The following is a 24086-nucleotide window of genomic DNA, read 5'->3' as shown; positions in this document are numbered from 1 at the left end:
ATACATTCTAAACTTTAATTTCATATTAAATGATTTTTAAAAAATGAGAAATTGAAAAAATATTCCTAAACGTATTATAATTAAGAAAAATTAGCTAAAATTGCTTTATTTATAAAATTTAAACACCTCTAGGATATTTTCTTATTTATATTTATTATCTATTTATAAAATTATCACAGAATCTAAATTTACTTATAAAAAACATTTAAATATAGGTAAATAAATACAATCATAAAGTTCAGTAGTTTTATTTCCAATAGTCTACATACAAAGAATTGTACTACTATTAATTATATAACTCAAATGATATATTCAATATTTTACAGTATTTTAATTAAATTTATTATAAATTATATTGACTTATATATTTAAAAATTAATCACTTATATACTGTCAGTGTAAAAAAATTTTACACTAACAAGCAATCATATCTTTTAATAATGTCATGCCATTTACTTATTTAATCAAATAAAAATAAAATAAAATAATTTAAAATATATGATCGATTACTAGTATAAGAAACTTTACACTGCCAGTGTATAGATAATTAACTCTATATTTAATACTACTCCAGAAATGTAAAACTATAACAAAAATTAAATTTTTTTTAATTCAAATTGTTTTAAATTATATTAAATCAAATTTATACCAAATTAATCAGGAGATGAATTATTAAAAATAAGAAAATTGAATCAAATAATTTTTCTCTTCAAAATTAATCCAATTCAATATGTAAATACATCTAAATATCATTGTGAAAGATTAGCATTTCTTCTGCATCTTAATTAACAACCTCCACTTCATATGCAAAAATTGACTTGCTGCAATCTAACCTTGAAAGTTCTTATCTCTATCTATAACTCTTAATACTATTTAATAGTGTTAACACTTAAGTTTTGGTACATAAAATATTAACACCTTAACTACTTTAGCACATAACATACTTTAACACATAACCCACAAATAACCAGTGACCTAACAAACTGTTGATATATCAGAAAAATGTAAAATGATAAATTAATATTGAAACAATGTGGTTTATCGGAGTAAGACCTTGGACCAAAGTATATATAAGCATTCATTCTCAATGCCAGTAGTTATTTATCAAGAATACAAGTGACGCAAGTTACTATGATCATTTCCCTTTCTCTTCATGGGAAAGTAAGCATTTTACTGTCAGTAATCTGCTCTTAATTTAGAATTTACAAAAGAAGATACAAGCAATAATTAATGGGGATATACATTTGAGAAAGTCATGTACATGCACCTCATTCGTTCATTCATCGGCAAGGAACCGTCCGTTAAGATTTTCCATCATAGAAAACTGCATATTCTCGGATGGTTTCCAATGACGTTTTCTTTGATTAATAAACCAATTATTAATTTGCTTCTGATCTAGTCCTGTTGACCTAGCCAGTTCAATCTTATCAGCTTCCTAGATGATCAAGTCAAAGAAAATACAAGTAATATATATTAGATTCACCAGCAAGTTTGCATTTAGCAGGGGTATACAAAACACAAGCAATGAAACCATTTACCGTTGGGTAAGGCCATTTGTAGTGAACATTCCACCACTGAAGCAATATTTGTCTTGCTTCCTTCGGAAGCTTACCCTTCTTTTTCTTCTTTGAGAACTCCAGTTTCAAAGTACCAATGTGACTCCCAAACTTACGTAAAAGCTTATCCTTCAGCTCACGATCTTCACCCTTTACTTGCCCATCTTGAGCATCACCATCTCCGGTACTCAAATCTTCTTCCGAGGACACACCCCCATCGTCTAGCCAAATCAAAGCAAAAGCAAAATCATTAAAATAATAGCACCTCGAATTAATCTTACAATTATGCAAACGTAAAATCCTTTGCTGCAATATATAAAAAAAATGCCAAATATAAGAGCAATTATAATAAGTAGAATATACTATATAAATTGTCATGTATAAATATAATAAAAAGTAATGAAACATCAGACAAGTTCAAAATTAAATTAAATAACAATAAATGCAGGGCTTAAGCTTATAATATCAATATCGATATAAACTAAGAATAATATAAGTTCAAATACCTCGTCTAAAACTTAAGAACTTAATTCAAGTCTTAGTCAAACCTTAAATGAGAATTTTATTCATTTAAAAACCTTCATAATCAAGGTTTGTTGGTCCAGAAAGACAAGAATTTTAATTAACCTAAAGTTATCTGAATCTTGCGAAAGTAAAAAAATAAACAAAATGTGTAAGCTGTGGATTTGACTCAAATTAGATAGAATCCAATAAACCTTAGGAACATTCGATCCCAAAAGGATTATTTTAATACTAACAAAGTGGCGTATTTAACAAACAATAATATAATAATAATAAACTTTGTTATTATAACAAATTCGTACTACAATATCTTGAATTTAAATATTTAAGAATCAATTATAAACCTATGTCTATTAATTTGAACATAAATTACATTTATTAACCTACTTAAAACTTAAAAGTGAGTTTGTAATCCAATTTAGTGAAAAATCGATGATAAAAATAATAATTAGACATTAAAAATAGTCTTTCAAAATTTAAAATATAAAATTTGAAATACACAATTCTATCAAGTAAAATTTAAACATTAATAGTTCCAATGAAAATAGCAAAAATAAAAGGGAAATAATATATTTTCCCTTGTTTAGTTGGCACAAAAGAAAAGGAAAGAAAGTTTAGATGAAGAATACGTCAAAATTTGATACTTTCCAATTAGAAAAGAAAATGAGAAAATATGAATTTAAATGAAAAATGAAAAATAACATTTTTGAGTCAATTTGTTATTAATTTTGTTATGTTTTATTTTAAGTGGTGAAATAATTTTAAATTTTATTATTTTTTGAATTTATCTTGTGCCTTGACTAGTATTTTTTTATTATTATTAAGGGCATATTTTGTTCTTCTTTTTATTATATTTTATTTTTGTTCGGAATACTTATATCATTTGATAATTATATATTTTTCTTTCTTCTCATTTTTCACACAGCCAAACATGAATAGAAAGTCTCCTATTAAACAACTAAAATTTATTTAATTTTCCACTCTTTGTACTTTCGCTTTCTTTCTTTTTTATTTTTTAAATCCTTATAAAACTTGAGGTATTCCATCATTGTTATTCCATTTTCATCCCTAATTTTCATCCCTAGTTTCACCTGAACATAAATTAATCTTGAGAGGAACTTTTGTCACTCATCATTTCTGATCAGCTTATCTCAAAAACGAATAAAGTTTAAGGACAGGGCTAGTCGCCCACGAGCACCCACAACAAATTGCTTCTGACACCCACTCAATCCGACAAGGATTTGACCATCGCATGAGAGTACACTGTACACAGCAGACCAGATCAGAGCAGACCTAGGTTGGAAAGAAAGAAAGTAAAGAAAAAGAAAACATCAGTGTTCAGTGCCTGGTTCCATCCATTGTCACTATGACCCAAACCAGAGAGACTCAGTTTCCAACGAGGCAAACGGTACGGTATCATCGAAACAGCGTCTTTCATCCTCAGCCCTAGTCATTACACTGCGCTGCAGATCCTAATTACCCATTTCATAACCCTTCGGATCTTGGTCTTCCCTCTGTATCCAACACATTTTTACATTATACTATGTAATGAAGACCTTCTAAAATCCCCCCCACCCGGTATTAAAGACTCTACTAAGGAAAGAAAGTATCAGCTTTAAACAAGGAATAAAAGAATAGGATTGCTTTCTTTACAAAGAAAGAGGGACCCCGTCTATAAAAAAGAAGAGACATTTCATTTGGAGTTCGACAAGTGTTACGCATCATACAATAACCCAAGGGTCAATGACAGAGGCCCACAATGGGCCACAAGAGAACAAAATATCGGAAAATGGCAATGACAAGCACTAAGACAAGCACTGGGCAGGCCAGGCTAGAATGCGTGGGGAAGGTATATACATTCATGGCATTGACATTGAACGTTCTCTCAAAGAAAAAGGCTGTAGCAAATTCACAGCGAAATCTGCGGGAGTGCATGTGAAAGTTGTAACTCTTAGATCACCCGCTGCACACGGGATTTTTCTAAAAGGGCCTAATTAATATTCACCAGAACCACCAGCCCCAACCTATATTATAATACCAAAGTCTTTCCCTCACATTCCATTATTTATGTAGTTATCAAAATCTTAAGATTTGGAAAAACCTATAACGTACATCTGAAAAGTCCAAATTATTTTGGATATCCGAGCTCCAACCCAAGAAGGGCCATGAACCACCACAGAGGTGCATCATGCGTATGTGTAAATTTCAAAACCAAGCTAGAATTTTCAATACCACCTATCCAGCAGCATAATATTTTGTTTCACATTTCTACATCACTCACATATATGCATCCGCCAAGAAGTCAATCCTAGGGTTCTTCAGACCCCCGGAATAAATGAATGTTAACGCAGCAAGCAAATTAGATCATAAAAAGACAATATTTGCACTACGCAGGAAGAGAGAAATAGCACAAAACAGGGAGACATTAAATTACGATCTGATCTCTAGGACTTCAAAAAAAAGTCAAACATCCTATCCGCAAAACACGGTCCAGTATAAATACTTAGCTTGAGATAGTACTACGTATGCCAGCAATGCACATTTTAGTTGGTGAAAATTTCATGTTAGATCCACTAGATCATGCAAGTTTCATTACCTATTTAACACATCCAACGCAAAACTCATTTAATAATAAAAGATTTATCGAAAAAAATTAGTAAAAAAGAAGTGAGATGTTAGGATTTCAATGCCCCAATTAACATTAACATCCCATGCATGCACCCACCATTTCACACCACGATGTAAGCACGCCATAGACTGATCATTCAAGATCGGGGAATAGTGAACTTTTCTCCATTGTAACAAATAATGAACATGCAACGCAAGTGCAACGCAAACTACTATCAATGAATATTAGGTAATTTCAATATTATTACAAAATTACCAAATAAAATAAAATTACCTAATAATAAATATTAGGTTATATTTATTATATAACATATTACATTCAAGATTCATTAGTTATGCAATTACAAACCACTAAAATCAACATAACGGTGAGAGATTAGAATAGATAACTAAAGACTAAGGTCATTGTAATATTTCCTATTAAAAAAAATTATGCCACGGCAGAAGATCATAAAATAAGAATACGGCTGGATACAAATTTATGAGTTTTTTTAAATGCTTCCCTATTGAAAATTCGAAATTTTTTCTAGCACAGAAACTCTATAAAAAAAACACTTTTAACTAGTGTCTACACGTTTCTACACAGGCTCTAAGACGGAGATCACTAACAAATAACTACAATATTCATCCCTTTTCACTTCAATCCTTTATTTTTCTTCATATCCAAGTATAAGCCTTGATCTAAAGCAATAACTTTATCTATAAAGCCTAGAGGTATTAATAGATATCTTTAGCACCTAACTAACGCTTATAGTAAATAAAAAAAAAACTTATTTTTATCACACACTTAAATAACATTACACGGAAAGAAGATATACTGAGCAACCCAAACAAACATCCATTAACCCTAAGCCTAAAAAATACAAACCAGACCAGAGTGCAAAATATTACAATATTAACGCCCATTTACAGGTCTAATTGAGTAAAAGCTTCATTTAAATGGATTATCTAGGAATCAACTAGATAGTCGTTTGGGATGTGATCAGGAAATGTCAATATCGGAAGAACTTCAAACATTGTTGCCAATTATTATGGTTCTCCTGCATTTGGTTTATTTGACTACATGAATAAAATTAATCAAATTATGTTCAGAATAATACCATTGATTGGAACCAAGTGGTGGAACTAATTGAAGTCAGAAGCTAAGGTTTGGATCAACTAAAAAATTCCAGGTGCTTGCTTCTTTATCTTCTGTAGGATGGTATCTGAACCAAATGAGCTTTTTTTTAATCTCTGCCTAGGAGGACAAATAGTTAGTAATTATCTGATTGTAAATATCCTGGAGATACCTCATGTTCAACTTATTATCATTGTCGACGTTCTATTTGTAAATGGGTGGAGTACCATTCATACTCCTTTCCTTTCCAATAATATTGACTTCGAAAAAATCAACGGCAGCAATGCTGCACGAATCCTAAGAATAAACATAAGTTTACCAAATAGAAAGTTCATGTCGATCCAAGAACCAGAAAACTTGCTTAAAACAAATACAAGATTCAATTTGACACCTGTAGAGTTTGCAGTACGGGGACAAGAAAAAATAAAATCAAATGAAAAAGATAAAGTAGAAAGAAGAAATTAGAAACAAAAGGATTTCACATCCTGTCAACTTTGCTTTTGAGACAATCGCTAAAGGAATATAGGTTGGCAAAAAAGCATAATGAAGGAGTTTCCATCAAATTAAGGATGCAAAACAAAGCCATTTTACAAATTAAGACATCACCACTAAAAAGGTAATCTGTACTTTCAGGCATAAATAATAATTTTTGCCAACCATAACCAACCTGACCAACAACCACACCTTTTAACAATAAAAAAAAAAATCAAATATAGTATAAGAATCCACAGTAATCAAGCCTCCACAATTAGCCAAACGGTATGAGAGTTGTAACTGGCGTGGATAAAATTCAGTAACCACAATAAAATTCCATAAAAATAAGGCCGACAACCCCTAAATAAATATAATACACATGCTTCTGCTTCAATGAGTATGTTCAACATATGGTGAAATATTATATTAAGAAACATAATCACGTATTGATCACACAATGAGAGAGAACAAGATCAGAAAAAAGCAGACGAGAAAAAAACCATCAATTTACAATTGGCCGATTCCTTCAAATAAAATTTCACAGTAAATTTGCAAAATTAATTTCTTGAATGAAAGGTTGACAACAGGATAATTTTTTTTTATTTTTTATTTTTAACTATAATAAATACACGAAGTATCTACCATAAAAAACAATAACTAATCTTTACCAAAAACTCTAAGTGCAACACAACAACAAGATAATCTAACTTCAATACTATTGAGCTCATTCTTCTAATTTTTACTAATTAACCAACAGGATAACTGAAAGCTACTTAATTCCATTTATTTTTAATAAATCTGACTTTACTTTTGTTGCAGACAGACTATCAGCTCCTTAGACAATTCCCAATGAGCATTTTTCATCACCCAACAACATGCATCATCTGTGCTCTATTGGAACTCGATACATTAATAAAGTATGAAAGCAGAATCATTGCATGCCATTACTGTCAGATCATGTTGTGTCCATCTAATCCAAAATGGGTGATACATAAGAGCATCTGCAATGGAGATGCTCTAAGAAGCTTATAATATTCAAATTACATTATTATCATAGTAAGTCTTTGAAACATGCAAGTTTCATGTCTGCCGGAAGAAAGAAGATAGTCATCCATTTCTATTAACGAAGTTTACACACACCTTAAAAGCTTGCATATAAGATATTATATGGGAACGCATTTTGAAGCCGAATAACTAATTCATTTTCTAGTTTCCACCACTACAAATTTAGGTAGCATTTCTGCTATAGTCTTCCACAGCAATAAAATAATTTAAGCCTGGGCGTCTACTTTTTAAGCCTCTAATTTTCATGATAAATAAAAGAGGATAAGTTTCACACATGATTATCAGATAACAATTTAATATATAACAAAAAGTAATGTCAATAAATATCATTTAGGTGTCAAAGCATGTAAAACCACGGTCTTCAAAATATTCACTACCAGGCAGTTATTTCTTTGAGTTGCACAAGTAGAAGAAAGCATACCTATTATTACAGGAGAAATGCTATCTAACAATAAGCGAACCAAAATATAAGTCATGCATCATTTAATCGACTGCGGCGGGTATATGAATCACAATTGATAACTAGAAACCAAGTATCAATATCCAGTGCGGCAGGCATAACCATTTTACTCGAATGAATTTTCTGTGGAAGTTTTTCAAACAGAAACTATTTCAAAATAGGCATGCACTTACAAGCCTATATGAAAAGAGTAAAGAATACGAAAAACCATTTGATAAGTGGCAGATGCGAGACGGGCAAGAAGGCCCATTAAAACTGATGGGTGTTTTGAAAAAACACCATCTATTGTTTGGTCAGTGTCTTAAATCGAGGCCACTATTATGCCATTAAGAACATATGCAATGTCAAAATTGGAGAGCCAAATGCAGAAGACCGTTGCTTGTCAAACTTGACATTTACGAGCAGAAAATGAGTAAAGAAAAATAGGATTAAAAAATCATAAATAGCTAATAAAAGCGTGCAAGAGAACAACTCCAAGACCAAACAAAACAAGCCACACAAGTCCATAGAAGCTAGCAATTAATTCGAATACCCGTTATAAAGAAGGAACTGAAAAAGGCGAAAGGTTCAAACAGCACCACTACCCCGGAATGACCAAACAACCAAACTTTTTTTCCTCCTATGACGAAAGAAGCACAGATTACAGGCCAACAGTGAAAGCACACAAAGAAAGTTACATACATTAACAGCAAGCAGCTGCACAGTCATGCACATAAACACCGATCCATAGAATAAAGAGAGAGAAGTGTTAGGGTTTTCCTTTCCTTTTTTCTACATTCTAGTACACTCTTTTCCTTGCGCTACTTCGAAAGCTGCGTGTCATGTCTCATTCTTGAGAGCAACTATTTGCAGCTCAATTATAAGACTATTCTGTGAGGTTTACTCATGTTCTCAACCAATGGTTAAACAACCAAGAGCATAAAAAACAGACAGATCAAAGAAAGCAACCAATCATAAACCGTGCTCATTTCTCCATGTAGGTTCTTTTCTTCAACCCAACTAAAGACATCTAATCCTGTTCTACACGCATACTCAGAATTTAAACTCGAAACCACCGGTTTAACCGAAAGAACTAGTTGAATCAGGCGCCATTAATGTGCCAACTAAGGGTGCTATTACTATAGCAGCCCCCACAACGTTTATTAAAACTAGCTCTTCGTTTTGTTTCTCCGTAAAAAAAGCAGCACGCACAGATATCAACGAGCATCGAGTTCCGGAATAATAGTAGCACTAGCAGTGAGGTAGTGAGAAAAACGAACCAGAAAGAGTGGAAACGGAAGCGCCGGTGCAGAGATGGCTGAGCTGCATTTCGATCTTGTTGAGGAAGGTGGTTGCCTCGTCGAAAGGGCGAGCCAAGTCGGATTTATACTTGACCAGCATGTCGCAGTAGGTTTCCTGAAACCAAAAAGAAGGGATAATCGGAGACACAATCTCAATCTGCGGCAAAAGTTGCAATAAATAAAATATTCATGTGTGTGTGCGTGTGCGTGCGGAAAGGAAGAGAGGGGGGACCATGAACTCGTCGAGCTCGGGATCGGCTCCAAAGCACGTGGAAACAAAGTCGCTCTTGCACAGGTCGTTTTCTCGCCGGATTTCGTCCAACAAGCGCGCGATTTCCGGAGGCGCCCCAACCTGCCGTTGACAAAAAAAAGTTTGTTATAACCGTTTTTTTCCCTTTCTCCGAGAAACGGTTACAATTCACGAGTTAGTTGCAGTCGCGTTGCGTCTCACCTTCTGGCAATCGATGTAAGCTTGGAGGAGGCGAGGGTAGTGAGGGTGCGAGGCGATTTTGGCCTTCATGACGGCGCTGGCCACGTCCTCCTCGTGCGGGCGCTGAATTCCGGCGGAGGGCTCGGCGGAGAAGAGCTCGTCGGATCCGAACATCGGAATCCGGGCTGCGGCGAGGTAGCCGTGGTAGTCGGCGGGGAAAATCAGATTCTCCGGCGTCATGAGAGCCTTGTCGGCGTACTCCGCCGTCGACGGCACTCCGTACATTTCATCCATAATCGCTGCGTTGCCTTTGCTTCGTTACCAGAATTTCTGGAACTTTTTCTGCTTCTGCTGCCAGTGCCAGAGACAGCTAGTCTTCAAGGAGAAGGAAATAAGGAACACAAAAATACATATAACAATAACAATTCCCTACCATTTTATTATTATGATTATTATTATTATTATTTTATTTGAAAAAAATGATGAACGGCCATCCAAAAATATCCAATTTAACCAAGCTTAAGATACTAATTATTTTATGGTTTTACTTTGGTTGAAACTAGGAAAATCTCTGTGGACTTACCTCTTGAAAGGTCAAGTGCTTTGGTTCATTTACTCACTCTTGGTGTTGTTTTTGCTTTGAATATTTTTGGATTTTCCTTTTTTCCAGGACGTTAATATAATAGTACTATTAATTTAAAATGATCGGGTGCGTGCGGGCATACGACACTTCCGGAATGGTGGAAACATGGTTTGGGTTGTCTAGGCCAACCAATATTACATACTAGTCTCTAGACCTCACCCCCTTCCCTCCTTTTGTGTATGAATGGTCACTTGTCAACACCTGTCCTATGCTTTCAGAATTAAATGTGAAAAATGCATATTTACATGCTAACAATTGAGACTCAAATAGTTTGTACCACTCGTTTTCAAAGCCCCAAATGTAAAATATTCCCTCCCTTTTCTCTTTTTATTTTCATTAAATATTTTTCTTTTTTTATTATAACAAGACAAAGGATAATTACTGATCAAAAAATAAATAATAAAGTAAAGATAAATATGTAGGCCAACTTTTAGAGATAATAATTGCTCGTGTCTCGTATAAAAGTGGATAAATGTAAATTTATACTATTATATATTGCTATTAGTTATGCACGAATTACCTTATTATTAGATAATGATATTAGTTTACATTGACTCACGTGATATTAAATTTAATCTTTAAATAAGATTTTCAGAACAAGTTTTTTATATAGAAAAAATATAACTAATGTTAAAGATTTAATATCAACAAATAAATTCTCAAAAAAAAATATCAACAAATAATAAAATTATCATAAAGTATATATAAGTGATAAATATATTATTTTACAAGTCAACTTTATAGATAAAATTATATTTAAATATATATTTTAAAACGGTGTCAAAATTATATATATCTTTTAATAATGATCATCTACCATTTATACATATATTAAGTCTAATAATATTAGGTGTGAGGTATATTGAAAATAAAATTAAATTTTGTTTATTATATATTATTGAAAAATGTCATTTGTCATTTATTTATACATAAAATCCAATAGTATTAAATCAAAATGGATATATAGAGAAAATTTTAAATCTCATTAACTAATAATAAGGAAACAACTAGTATATAAATGGAGACAACTCTCACCATTCAAGTTGGTTTGTAAGTTGAATTAAATTGAAATTAACTCTTTTAAAATGGTATCAATCTTACAAAAATGTTATGTAAGACAATGTTTATTTCCTATTTATATATATTAAAAATAATTATATCATAAACTCGTGTGGAATCTTCAACACACACCCTCTTTTGTCGAAAACTAAATATTTTGAACATAAAATTTATAAGATTGAATATTTATAGTTATTGGCAACAGCTAATCTAAATAACAAATGACCTAATTAACCTAAACTCATTATCAATCTTAAAAAATTAATTGAAACCTACTTTAACTTTAAAAAAAATGATTTATAAAATAAAAACTATTTACTACTTAAATATATACTATATTCACCGTATCACTACGTGAAATTAGAATGTCCAACCAAAAGTAATAAAAAAATACTTCAAAACTTAATCAAATTAATACTCAATCAACCATTGATTCCATACTTAGAGATATCACGATTTTTTAAAACAAAATCAAACATTCGCTCTTTATTAAAAGGAGAAAAAAAAAACAGTTTGAGTATAAAAATTTGTAACAATGATTAAAGTAGTTAAAACTTTATAAGAGAAGTAAATTTGAATAAAAAGTTAAAAATAATTAAAATGAGATTTATAATATTAAATTTTGACGAAAAAAATTTAAAAATAACAATTTGACTATTCTTTTAAATATATATATATATATATATATATATATATATATATCACCAGTGTAATTTTTGTTAAGTATTACACCGCTCAATAATTTTATATTAAATATGAATTTTGTATCCAACCGTTAGATTAAAAGTTCATATCTCTCAGATTATATATACAAAATTTTATATTAATCCAAGATAATTTGATACTTCATTTTTAATAAAAAATTGATATAATATATTCATTTTAAAATACACTAAAATATGAACACTTTGATTACCTTCAAGTTGTTATTCAATTTTAACAAAATTTGATATACACGTATAAAGTGATATGAACTTTCAATTTAACGGTTGATTTTACAAAATTCATAATTAATATAAAATTATTGAATAGTATAATACTTAGTAAAAGTTACACTGGTGTAATTATAATCATATATATATATATATATATATATATATATATATATATATATATATATATATAGGGAGCATATCAAGTGAAAGGAACTTATTATGAGAGGGTGAGAGGGTTAAAATATAACCCTTAGATTAATCAAGTGAGAGAAAATTAATCTAAGGATTATATTTAATCCTCTTACCCTCTCATAATAAATTCTTCTCACTTGATATGCTCCATATATATATATATATATATATATAAATGCATGTTAAATCACGTATCGTAGTAAATAAAATAACAAGAAAGTTATAATAAAATGTATAATATAATCATAAATTTATAAGAAATTTATGTATTTGGCTGTAAATACATGTCTATAAACAGTAAATACATGTAGTGAAGTATTTGGATCAATTGGTTAAAGAGTGAACATAACCCACTTAAATTTTTAATATATTTTAAGTGCATTATAAGCTAAATTATATAAATCGTGATAAGTGACAAGAGTTAGAATATTGTACCAGTCAACTCTGTACGGAATATTTTGTATATTTTCAATTCAAACAAGTAACTTTTTATTATAAATTATACGATTAATTATTCCCCAAACTTATTTTACAAATTGTGATTTATGTAAAGGGAAGTCCTAATGTCCGGTAGCTCAAGTTTCAAACCAACTATAAAAGCATTTTATGAATAGAGCTAAGCAAATGCCCCCGTAGGTTCCTTTTGTCTTAATTTGATTAATGTAAAATTTTGCAACACTATCATCGAATGTGTTTTCATTTGTTGTTTTTTTATTCAGTCCAATCTGATCAGATATGTGTTTTCATGTTATCAAAGTTTTTTGATTAGATGTATATTAACGTAAAAATATGTACTAAGTGCATACCAAAAATAAGAAAGGTAAAGTCAAGCTTGCATGACCTATAGTCAAACCTTTAACAAATGCACGAAAGTTGGCAACTAAATTGACCAACACCTTCAAACTTCGTAAAAGAGACAACCAAAGGCAACACTTACATATTGAAAGAAATTTAATAGAGATAGAATTTTGAAGGGAAAAAAAAAATAGAATGAGTCAACCATACGCAATTAAGTATATAAGCACATCATATAATTAAGCATACCATAATACTGGATTGAAATTCCCGCATTAACTAATTATTCAAACGAATCTTCGATTCCTTTGTCCGATTATTTTGTGAATAAATTAGAGGTATCTTCTTTTACTTAGTTGTTCATAAAAGGATTCTATTCATTCATTGGGAGAACTGCACTCTTAATTTTTAAGTGAACAAATAGACATGAAAAGACCTAAAAAGAAAAGGAAAGAAGGAAGGCACCTTGGCATATATTGTCTAGTTGCTTCTCATCCTCATCTAAGATATTGCACATATCTTCAAAACTGGAAAACAAAAGAATTGCATTAAAGATTCATTTACTCAAACTTTTTTTAAATAAATTATGATATATATATATATATTTTTAAATTATATTTTTCATACATAATACTTAAACTTGAAATTTTATTTAAAAGATCGAAATCAATTTCACTCCCATCAATACTTATTATTAAGATTGTTTAAATTTGTTATTATTTACCTTTTAAAAGTTTTAAAAATTCAACTTACCTAATTACTGATGCAATTTTTTAAATATAAAATTCCATTAAAAATAATTCTAGAAAACACGAACAAACGAACCACCTAGGTTTAATAAATGTACTAGAATCATTTACATTCTCTCACAATATATCCTTGTACAATAAATTAAGCACTTCCATTATCTTCTCGGCAAGTGAAGGAACTCTGAAGATTTATTTATTTTTTATATTGAATACTTAAATATTTGGCAAATCAACAAAGAGTGCACAAAACTTCTAGTGTTTGCCTTTTGAAATTGTGGTCGACATGATGCTGGCTGACGATCGGATCAATAAAACAAGTAGATCTTAACTATATATTCTTATCTTTTGCTTGTCAATTTTATTTTGCATCATATCTAAATTAGGGTACGTAGCCGAAAATTATAGGAATGACAACATCGTATCTTATTTTCAAGTGCCGAAAGAAAATGCTAAAATTAAAAGCTATAAGACTTAAATGATATCTTAATATTGTAAATACTGTGAAACGATCATTTAATTAGGTTGCTTACGCTGTGATTTATTCATAAATGTAATTAATTTGTTGAATTGTTTCTGGTTGCCTACCGAGAGAGTAAACTGGAAAAGTATTATGGGTATTAACTAACTAATAATTGTGTAATTTTTTAAAGTAATATTTTAAATTTGAATTTTGTATATAAAAAAAATATGATTGAAAGGAAAAATAATGTTAATAATAAATGAACATTACGAAAGAAAAGTAGTATTTTATTTGCGAGTTTAAATATAAAATTTAATTATCTAGTTCACTGAAATATGAAAAATAATTAATCTAGTTGATAATAATAAATTTTTCTAATTTTTTTTTTCAAAATTATTATTATCTAAGTTTTTCTCCTAATTAATATTTTTCTAAATTTATATATAAATAAAAATAAATTAATTTTATGTAGATTAAGGTAGATAGTTAAATATATTAAATTTTTATAACTTTATATAAAATATATATTACATTTATTAAAATATTTTTAATCATATTTATCATAGTGCTTTCATTTATTATATTATAAATATTTTTTAATAAAGAATATTAAATAAAGTTTACTTAATTAAATTTATTTATATTGAATAAATTTTTTTTAACTCATATATATATATATATATATATATATATATGTAAAAATCCGTTAACTACAAGAATAAGTTTATATAAACTTACTCCATTTAATAATTTATGTTTTATATCAAGTTTTAATGATTTAATAATTGAATTTAAAGTTTCTAATACATAAATTAAATATGTAAATTTTGAAAATTATTTTATATCTCATTTCATTAATTTAAATTGATAAATAATTATAAACATATTTTATATATTAATTTAAATTAATAAAATAAAATATTAAATAATTTTAAATTTTTTAAAAAATTTATAAACTTAATTTATATATTAAAAATTTTAAATTCAATAAATCGTTAACATTTGATATAGTGGATAATGATAAACATTGTTTTAAGTATAAGCTTATTTTCCATGGGAAAGAGAAATATCACGTGCGCCAGAGAAGGACAATTCTCAAAGCATCAATATATATTGAAGAGGTAGAATCAGAGTACTTACATTTAAAGAGTATAATTAATGAATTCCACCGAATTTAAAAAAATTAATTAGAAATATTTTAATATAAAAATGATTTTTTTTTAGATAGAGTGACATAAATTGAATCTTATATATAAAAAACACAGATAATTATTTGAAGTTAAATCGTATGAATAGAAACAAAGATGATGATTATTACTTCTTTAATTGTGTGTGTTTCTTATATTAGGAAAAAAAAATACCCTATCATTTCTTGTCTACATAAAGAGCGAGTATTTGAAACAATGAAATAATTTTAACTAAAATTACAATTTATTTATTTTATTGGGTTAAAAATATATTTAAATATTAAAATTTATCTAAATTTAGCAATTGTATTCGTTACTGTAACTATTGTCAAATAAAAATTATACTATTAATATAAATATCAAAATCTACATTAGTAACAATGACATAATATATTATATTAACATTTAGGATATATATATATATATATATATATATATATATATATATATATATATATATATATATATATATATATATATATATATGAGAAGGGATTCGTTTATTCTAAGAGTAAGTCTACCTAAATTTACTTCGTTCAATAACTCATGTTATACATTTTTTAAGAATTTGCATATTTAATATATGCATTAAGAACTTTGAATTCAACGGTTGAATTATTAAAATTAAATGTAAAACATGAGTTATTAAACTGAGCAAGTCTAAAATAAGTGGATCCCTCACACACACATATATATATATATATATATATATATATATATATATATATATATATATATATATATATATATGCATGAAAAGATATTCACTTATTATTATAGTAAATTTACTTATATTTATTTTACTCAATAACTCATGTTCAAAATCAAATTTTAGCAATCTAATCATTAAATTAAGAGTTTTTAATGTATAGATAAATCTAAATTTAAAAAAACTAAAAAAACATGCACTTCATTATATAAATTTAAATCAAAATATGAAATATTTTTATGATTATTTGTCAATTTAAATTAATGAAACAAAATATCAAATAATTTTTAAAATATTTAAAATTTACAAACTTGATTTGTACATCAGTAATTTTTAATTTAACAATTTAATAGTTGAAATTCAATATATATCATGAGTTATTCTCTCTCTCTCTCTCTCTATATATATATATATATATATAAACTAAACCATAAAATTAAAAGTTTTTAATGTGTAGATCAAATTTACAAATTTTAAAATAATTTAAAAATTATTTGATATAATGTTACTTTAATTTAAATTGATGAATAATCATAAAAATATTTTATATGTTGATTTGAATTAGTGAAACATAATATCAAATAGTTTTTAAATATTTTAAAAAATTACAGACTTATCCATATATTAAAAAATTTTAATTCAATGATTTAGTCATTTAAATTTGATGTAAAACTTGAATTATTGAATAAAATAAGTTTAGGTAAACTTATTCTTTGTAAAAGTTACATCGGTATTATTACAACACTTCTTATATATATATATATATATATATATATATATATATATATATATATATATATATATATATATATATATATATATACAAATAACCATGAGAACATTTTATATATTATTTTTAACAGTTGAATTGTTAAAATTTAACATATATCATGAATTATTAAGTGAAATAACTTTATGAAATATTAAGTCATTTGATCCCTTCTTATATATATGTGTGTGAGGAAAGGTTGATTTATTTCAGAAATAAGTTTACCTAAATCGTAAACCCTAAATTTTGACTAAAACAAAAAATAGTTAACAAATATTAATTTTCACGAAAGCAAAATTCTAACTAAAGTTAAATCAATATATTAAATAAAGAAACTCTAAAATATTATAAAAAATAAATAAAATTCTTTTTAGATAGAAAAGTAATTAGGTCTAATAAATTGCCTTGAAATTATGCTATTTTTCATAATAGAAAGATGGTAATACATTCTAAACCTCCTTAAAAAATTATTAAAATAGATTATATATATATATATTCAAATATAACTATTCGTAAGGATTGTATATTATAATGATAATATAATCTTACAATAGTTTGATTTAGACATAAATCATTCTGACAAAAGTAAAACATAATTAATTAAGAACTAGTTAGTATATTTTTTAACATAAATAATTCCGTTCTTATTTTTTTGTTGGCTAAGCTCATAATTTATTTATTTTTATGTGATACACTAACATTAAATCACAATCCACATAACGATAAATTTATTAAATTTTATAATAATTATTTTAAAAATCATACAAATTAAAATATTCAATTAATTAATAATGTAAAAAAACTCACACCTACAATATATCACCATTATACTTATAAAAAAAAAAAAAATCTCATACGTCAAGTAATACAACTTACAATGTCATTTGCATTTCTGACGGCTCAGTATTGTTCTCTGTATTTAATCGAACAACAGTGTGAGTTATTTAGGCGCGTGGATCACTTGCTGTTCTTCTTCCTTTTTCTCTAAGAAAATTGTCTGCAGTACTGCAAAGTACAAATTATTCAGATAAAAAAAAAAAAAGAGAGATACAAATTATTCCGATAAAAAATTCAAATTATTATATATGAAAAATTATAATAATTATCTTAAAGTTAGATTAAGTACAATTTTTATTAATTAGTTATATAATTTTTTTACATAAACAATATATAATAAATATCTTAAAACTCTACTTTTTTTTTCTTCTTCTTCTTTTCTTGTGAAGTTTGTCCTTGTTTTTCGTCAAAGGGAAGAACTCGAGGAGACTCACTTCCTAGACATATTTTATATATAACTAACCCTTTTTCTTGCAATTGTAAGATCTACTTTAACATACATGAATTAATTCAGTGTCTATAGAGTTGAATTATATATAATTGTTAAAATAATCTTTAATCAACAAAAATTATATTATATGAATTTAGATTGGTCTTTATTTTTTATTTTAAAACATTGTGCGAACTATATCTACATAAAAAGGACGCATTCAATTTTAGATAAAGTTTATTTTTATTTGAATATGTAATATTAAAAGTTATTCTATCTTCATAAATTTTAGTCAAGTTAAGAAAAAATAACTTAGATGAAAATATTATTTATTTTTTATTTCTATTTGCGAGACTTAAAGTTAAAATCTTACTTAAAAACTAATAAAAAAAACTTACTTAAAGAGATTAAAGTATTAAAATATTATCACTTGAATCGATCGATATTAATCGACTAATTAATTTTTTTTTAACATTTTTATCAAAAGATATTCATGAAATTATTTTTTTATCGACAAATAATAATTAATTTTTTTTAGGTTCGTTCCTGGAGTATGGTGGGATAGCTGGCTCCAAGATTTAACGCGGCTGCATACACAAGGCAGGATTCGAACCCCTGACTTTGCTTAAGCATGGATCAACCCCTACCGCTGAACTACACGCTTGGGGTTTACAAATAATAATTAGTTAGTTATATTAACCGTGAATTATTATTTTTCATTAATCTTATCCCTAGGAAATGAACTAATCCAACTTTCAACATATATTATTTAGAACTTTGATGATGAATTCCTCGCTTCTTCCAAACAATGTGTTTTATAAGGCAAAATAAATGTTTTGGAGTCATGGGTGTTTTAATTATTAATTTAATTAAAATCATAAAATCAGAGGTTTTCAATCTCCCATTTAATTATAAATTATTATGTATATATAATGCAATTTTCTTTTTTTTACTTTCATTGCTTTAAGAAACTAATTTAAAGTGATTTCAAAATAATTAACAGTGCAAAAATTTGTATATGTGAAAATTAAACTTTTCAATTAAATTTTAAATAGTATAAACTATGGATATAAAAGTTCATCGATAATTTAACCTTCTCTTTCAATCAAGTCAAACAGAAAGTTTTTCACCCCATCCTTCTTGGGTCGCAAATTTAATTATCCAAAATCATCAAACTAATATACAGAATTTGTATATACATGTTTTTTTTTTTTTTAAAATAGTTTTCATTGACTAAAAAATTGACCTAAAAATGACTATATGAGGTACAATATTGATCATAATTGAGTGTTTTGTAAACAATACTGAAAGAGAAGGAAAATGGTGGGGCAAGTTCACGTGCGGAACGAGTTGAAAGTAAAGTAAGTACATTTCCAAGATGCCAAAACCAGAGGCTACAAAGCAGCAGGTGAACCCTGCTAGCCTATCTTTCCAACATTGGACCCCTAAGGACGGAGTTCGACCAATTTTTTTTATTTTTATTTTTAATATTTTTAACTCAACTTAATTTGTTGGATAACATTATCATTTGAATTTTGTTGGAAATTTTAATTTATAGGTAATGTGAAATTTGTATACAATATTGTTTCGGAAGAATGCATCTAAATTCCTTAAATTACAACATACTAATCCAGATATATGTGTTTACCATTTAATGACATAACATATCTTCTATTTACAAAAAAAATATCACACAGTGTACTTCTGTTTAACTTTTGCTAAACCGTTAGCTGTCTTTTGTGTTTTTGTGATTTGTACACAAATATTTATTAAGATGTGTGGGTTATTTTCACGGAAAGTAAGAGTTTATGGGTTATTTTTTATATGCCTGTTAAATTAATTTTTTTTCTCAAATACTTATTTAATAAGATAACTTATTCCTAATGATCCTCCACCAAATTGGAGTCCAACATCATCTCCAAAGATCTTCGGAAACAACGACATAACACTTGGTAGAAAAATTCAATCCTAAGTGAAATAAATATTGCGACTCCGAACTTTTTCAATAAAATCATCTAGTGAACCAATGAAATCTAAAGTAATTTTTCTTTTCCCCTTAAGTTTATCTACTATGCTACAAGAGTGAATATTATCTCCACCAGATAAATATAACGCTTTAATTAAGTTATTTTAAGAGTAATTTTTAATAAAATTATTTCTTTCAATAACTCATAATTAATATATATATATATACATCTTTTTAAATCTGATAATTCAACTGTTAATTAAAAATCATTATTAAATAGACTAAGTTTACAAAAAAAAAAAATTATAAAGTTTGAACACACAAACAAGGTTTTTTAGTTTTACGATAACTTAATCATCATTAATTCATTCACTAAATGAGCTAATAATTAAAGTTTACAGTAAATTTTATTAAACTTAAATGTAAACATATTTTTTTACACCGATAAATATATTTATTCTTAAAAATATATATAAATATTTTAAAAATATATATTTATGATGAAACAAACAGATTTTAGTTATCCTTAAAAATTTTGAATATGAAAAATATTTCTTTTGTCCAACACAATATTAAAGTAATTTTGTTCATCATATTTGTCTATGTTTGTAACACCATTCAATTACGTTCAATGCCAATCCATTGTGAGAGGACGACTGACGTTGGATGTGCTTTGAAAAATGAGATGAGTGTGAAACAAATACAAACTATATTTTTATATATACACGAATACCCACTTAATAAGTTTTGCAATTGTTTATCGTTTTATACATATCAAAATTTTGAACAATTACATTATCAAGGATATTTCTATAAAGATTTTGTATACACAAATGCTCAATTTCGATGAAGGTTACAAATATAAAGATACGAGATGTAGAAGCTCTTAACAATTCTTACAGTGATTATTTTCACATGAGGGTTGATGTCGTTGGAGGCTAGGAAAAGTCTTTCACTATTGCAAAATGCTTAAAGAGATTTGTAAAAAGTATGAACCAGGCATTTGGAGTTGGATACCTAAGAAGGACCTAACAACAATGACACTAAACACCTACTACAAATAGGAGGAGACACGTGATTTTAGGGTATGTTTAGTTCCATTGAATATATGCATTAAGAATGAAAATTTTTCTAATTAAGTAGAAATTATCGAAATGGTCATGTCTAATCCATGATCATGTTTTAAGTAATGGTGTCACGAAACTTATGAAATAATGATATCCAAGTGTTTAAGACATCAATTATTTGTTGCAGTTTTCTAGATATTTAAAAGTCAAAAACAAATTCATTTGAAATTAGAAACTCCCATAAATTGGTTTTTTTTAATAGTAATTTTCTGCATTTTTTATTGTTTAAATCGGTAAGGAAAATATCCTTTGAGTGGTTTTGTTGTCTTGGCTTGGCAATGGCTAGGTGTTGCTTATACAGGTAACCAAAGGCACTGCAACTAAGCAACTGTTTGGTTCTTTTCAGTTTTCAGCTATCAATTTTGATTGATTGATAGATTGATAGTTCAGTCCATCTGCTTAATTTATAGCTTTACTCCACTCTTCTCTCTCTCTCTCTCTTTATGGGCCACGCATTGTGTCACATGCATTTTCCTTGTTTAATTTAATCTCACAGTTAAAATGATTTAAGTAAATTACGATTTTCATTGGATAGTGTTATGATTATTGGTATAGAACGGACAGACATAATTTATCTTTTTTTAATAGAGTTCTTTATTTAAATATAAATTTGATCTACACTTAAAATCTTATAATATATAAAATATGATTGGGTCAATCCATTACTTTCTACCTCCTCTAAAAGAATTTTAATTAAATATTTTTTTAATTAATTAATTAATGTTTGAAAGATAAATATTTATGTGTTGATTTATATTTTCAATCCTAATAAAAGAGAGATTTTATATCTAATTAATTCTAAGTGTTTGTTACTTGTTATATAAAAATTGTCACTTAAATAAAATAATTTTTAAAATAATGTAATTAATTTAATTGATAATTACAAAATACATCTCATAAGACAAAAATAGTGAAAAGAGTATATAGGAACATGATAGTATTAACTTTGGAATATATATATATATATATATATATATATATATATATATATATATATATATATAATTTTAAATTGTAAAACCGAACATATACAGTTATAATTAAAATATATTTTATAATATATTTAAAAATAATAATAACTAAATTTATCTTTCATAATTTTATAAATTTATATAATCTTATAGTCTATGCAGTTATAAATGTTTTATTTTAGTGACTATACATACTATTATATATTTAAAAATAAAAATAAATTATTTTTAATTTCGGGATTAAAAAGTATAGTTCATAAAATTATAGAGTCAAAAAAAGTTAATTAAACTTAAATAATGTTAAAAAAATAAAAATAATACAATAAAATAAAAATTATACTAACATAAAAAATAATTAAAATTTTTCTTCTTCTTCCTCTTTTACTTACCAATTAATAACATTTTTAAAATTTTAAAATGACTAATTAAAATTAAAGCTAATTGTCGTTAAAATGATAACAAAAAGGCTTTTTCTTTTTTATATCAGCATAAGGAAGTGCTTTATACTTTCGTGTATTTTTAAAAAAATAAAAACAAAATAAAAGTGAGAAAGTAACAATATTAGAGTTTGAAACACTGAGCAATTTTTTAGTAGTTATAGTTGTAAAAGTAGTTTTTGAACATTTTTTTAATAGTTTTAAAAGATGAAATTTAGGATAAAGTAGAAAAAAAAGGAATAGAAAAAAAAACAGCATGTTTGGAGAGATGATTATAAGAACAAAATTAATTATAAAAAAAATGTGTACAAAAACAAGATATCAATTTCTCGCTTAGTCTGTAGTGTACTGTACATATGGGCTTGCGGCCTCAATTTCTCGACAAACATATAGCCGATGCTCAACCACTACCAGTCTAATACAAGCAATCACTAGAGTGACAACATTAATTTATAATCACTGTGTGTTTAGCCACTTATATTTCTTAACTAAAAATCAAATTTTGATTTATGATTTAATCGTAAGGAATCACTAAAATCACGGTTATACTTCCTTATTAAATAGAAGTACGTGTATAACAAGAATGAAGGACGTACATGTGTAACACTTGATCTCGAATATATTGATACCAATAATTTATGCAGTTTATAAAAAAATATACAAACAGTACTAGAAGATATATATGGAGGGAATAATGAAAGAACTTTGCATAAAACTAAACCCCAACACACGCCTCTTGAATATATGAAACAGCGTAGGTACCTGTTAAGGGGACAAGAAGTACTGCATATACACTATTAGTTTGTGGCTAATTTGTGCATTGCATGGTTCAACTTGTACATAGTTGCAGTCTACGTTGGAACTAATCGCCGCTTCTATTCACAAGTTACTTGCCAAAAGTTTGTTTTGTGGCAAGTTACAAGAAAGTGAGACAACATGGTGAGAGAAATGAGAAAATGAATTTCAGACACAGGAGTTAACGGGGGCACAGTTTTTGACTGAAGTTGTTTGAGTATATAGTAAGGGGATCTATGTTCTTTATATAGTTATCTTGAACATGAATTGAACTGAGGATTTTTGGGGGGTGGAATATTGATGTTGGTGCCAAATTCCAAAGAACGAGGATCCCCATTTAAAATAACTTATCATAGACATTGGAGAATCCAAATCTGATTGCAAATGGCTCACTTGTCTTCACCATTTAACTTTTTGGAAAAGCTTCCACAAATATTTGCTTACATCTTTATGACTTTGATCCTCGGTTTTCACCACCATTAATATATGCATT

The 24086-nt window shown here is 27.4% G+C and overlaps 1 protein-coding gene across 2 annotated transcripts; it reads right to left on the bottom strand.

The window, feature by feature from the left end:
* Positions 1-1054: 1054 nt before the first annotated feature.
* Positions 1055-23820, bottom strand: KNAT6 (homeobox protein knotted-1-like 6). 2 transcript variants are annotated; one of them, XM_083066506.1, is made up of 8 exons: positions 23561-23820; positions 17907-18035; positions 13622-13683; positions 9554-9907; positions 9335-9454; positions 9082-9217; positions 1539-1777; positions 1055-1435 (listed from the first exon to the last, which is right to left on the bottom strand). In XM_083066506.1, the coding sequence occupies exons 4-8, from the start codon at positions 9824-9826 to the stop codon at positions 1277-1279; spliced, it is 927 nt and encodes a 308-aa protein (XP_082922632.1). In that variant the 5' UTR covers positions 9827-9907; positions 13622-13683; positions 17907-18035; positions 23561-23820; the 3' UTR covers positions 1055-1276. The 2 variants fall into 2 exon arrangements, with proteins under 2 accessions (XP_082922632.1, XP_029127471.1); XM_029271638.2 differs by lacking the exons at positions 13622-13683; positions 17907-18035; positions 23561-23820 and adding an exon at positions 10116-10377.
* Positions 23821-24086: the final 266 nt, after the last annotated feature.

Source organism: Cajanus cajan, chromosome 11 (assembly GCF_000230855.2).
Source record: "Cajanus cajan strain Asha chromosome 11, NIPB_CcT2T_4, whole genome shotgun sequence".
In the NCBI taxonomy this organism is placed as follows: domain Eukaryota; kingdom Viridiplantae; phylum Streptophyta; class Magnoliopsida; order Fabales; family Fabaceae; genus Cajanus; species Cajanus cajan.
This window is presented reverse-complemented; position numbering and strand designations above follow the sequence as displayed.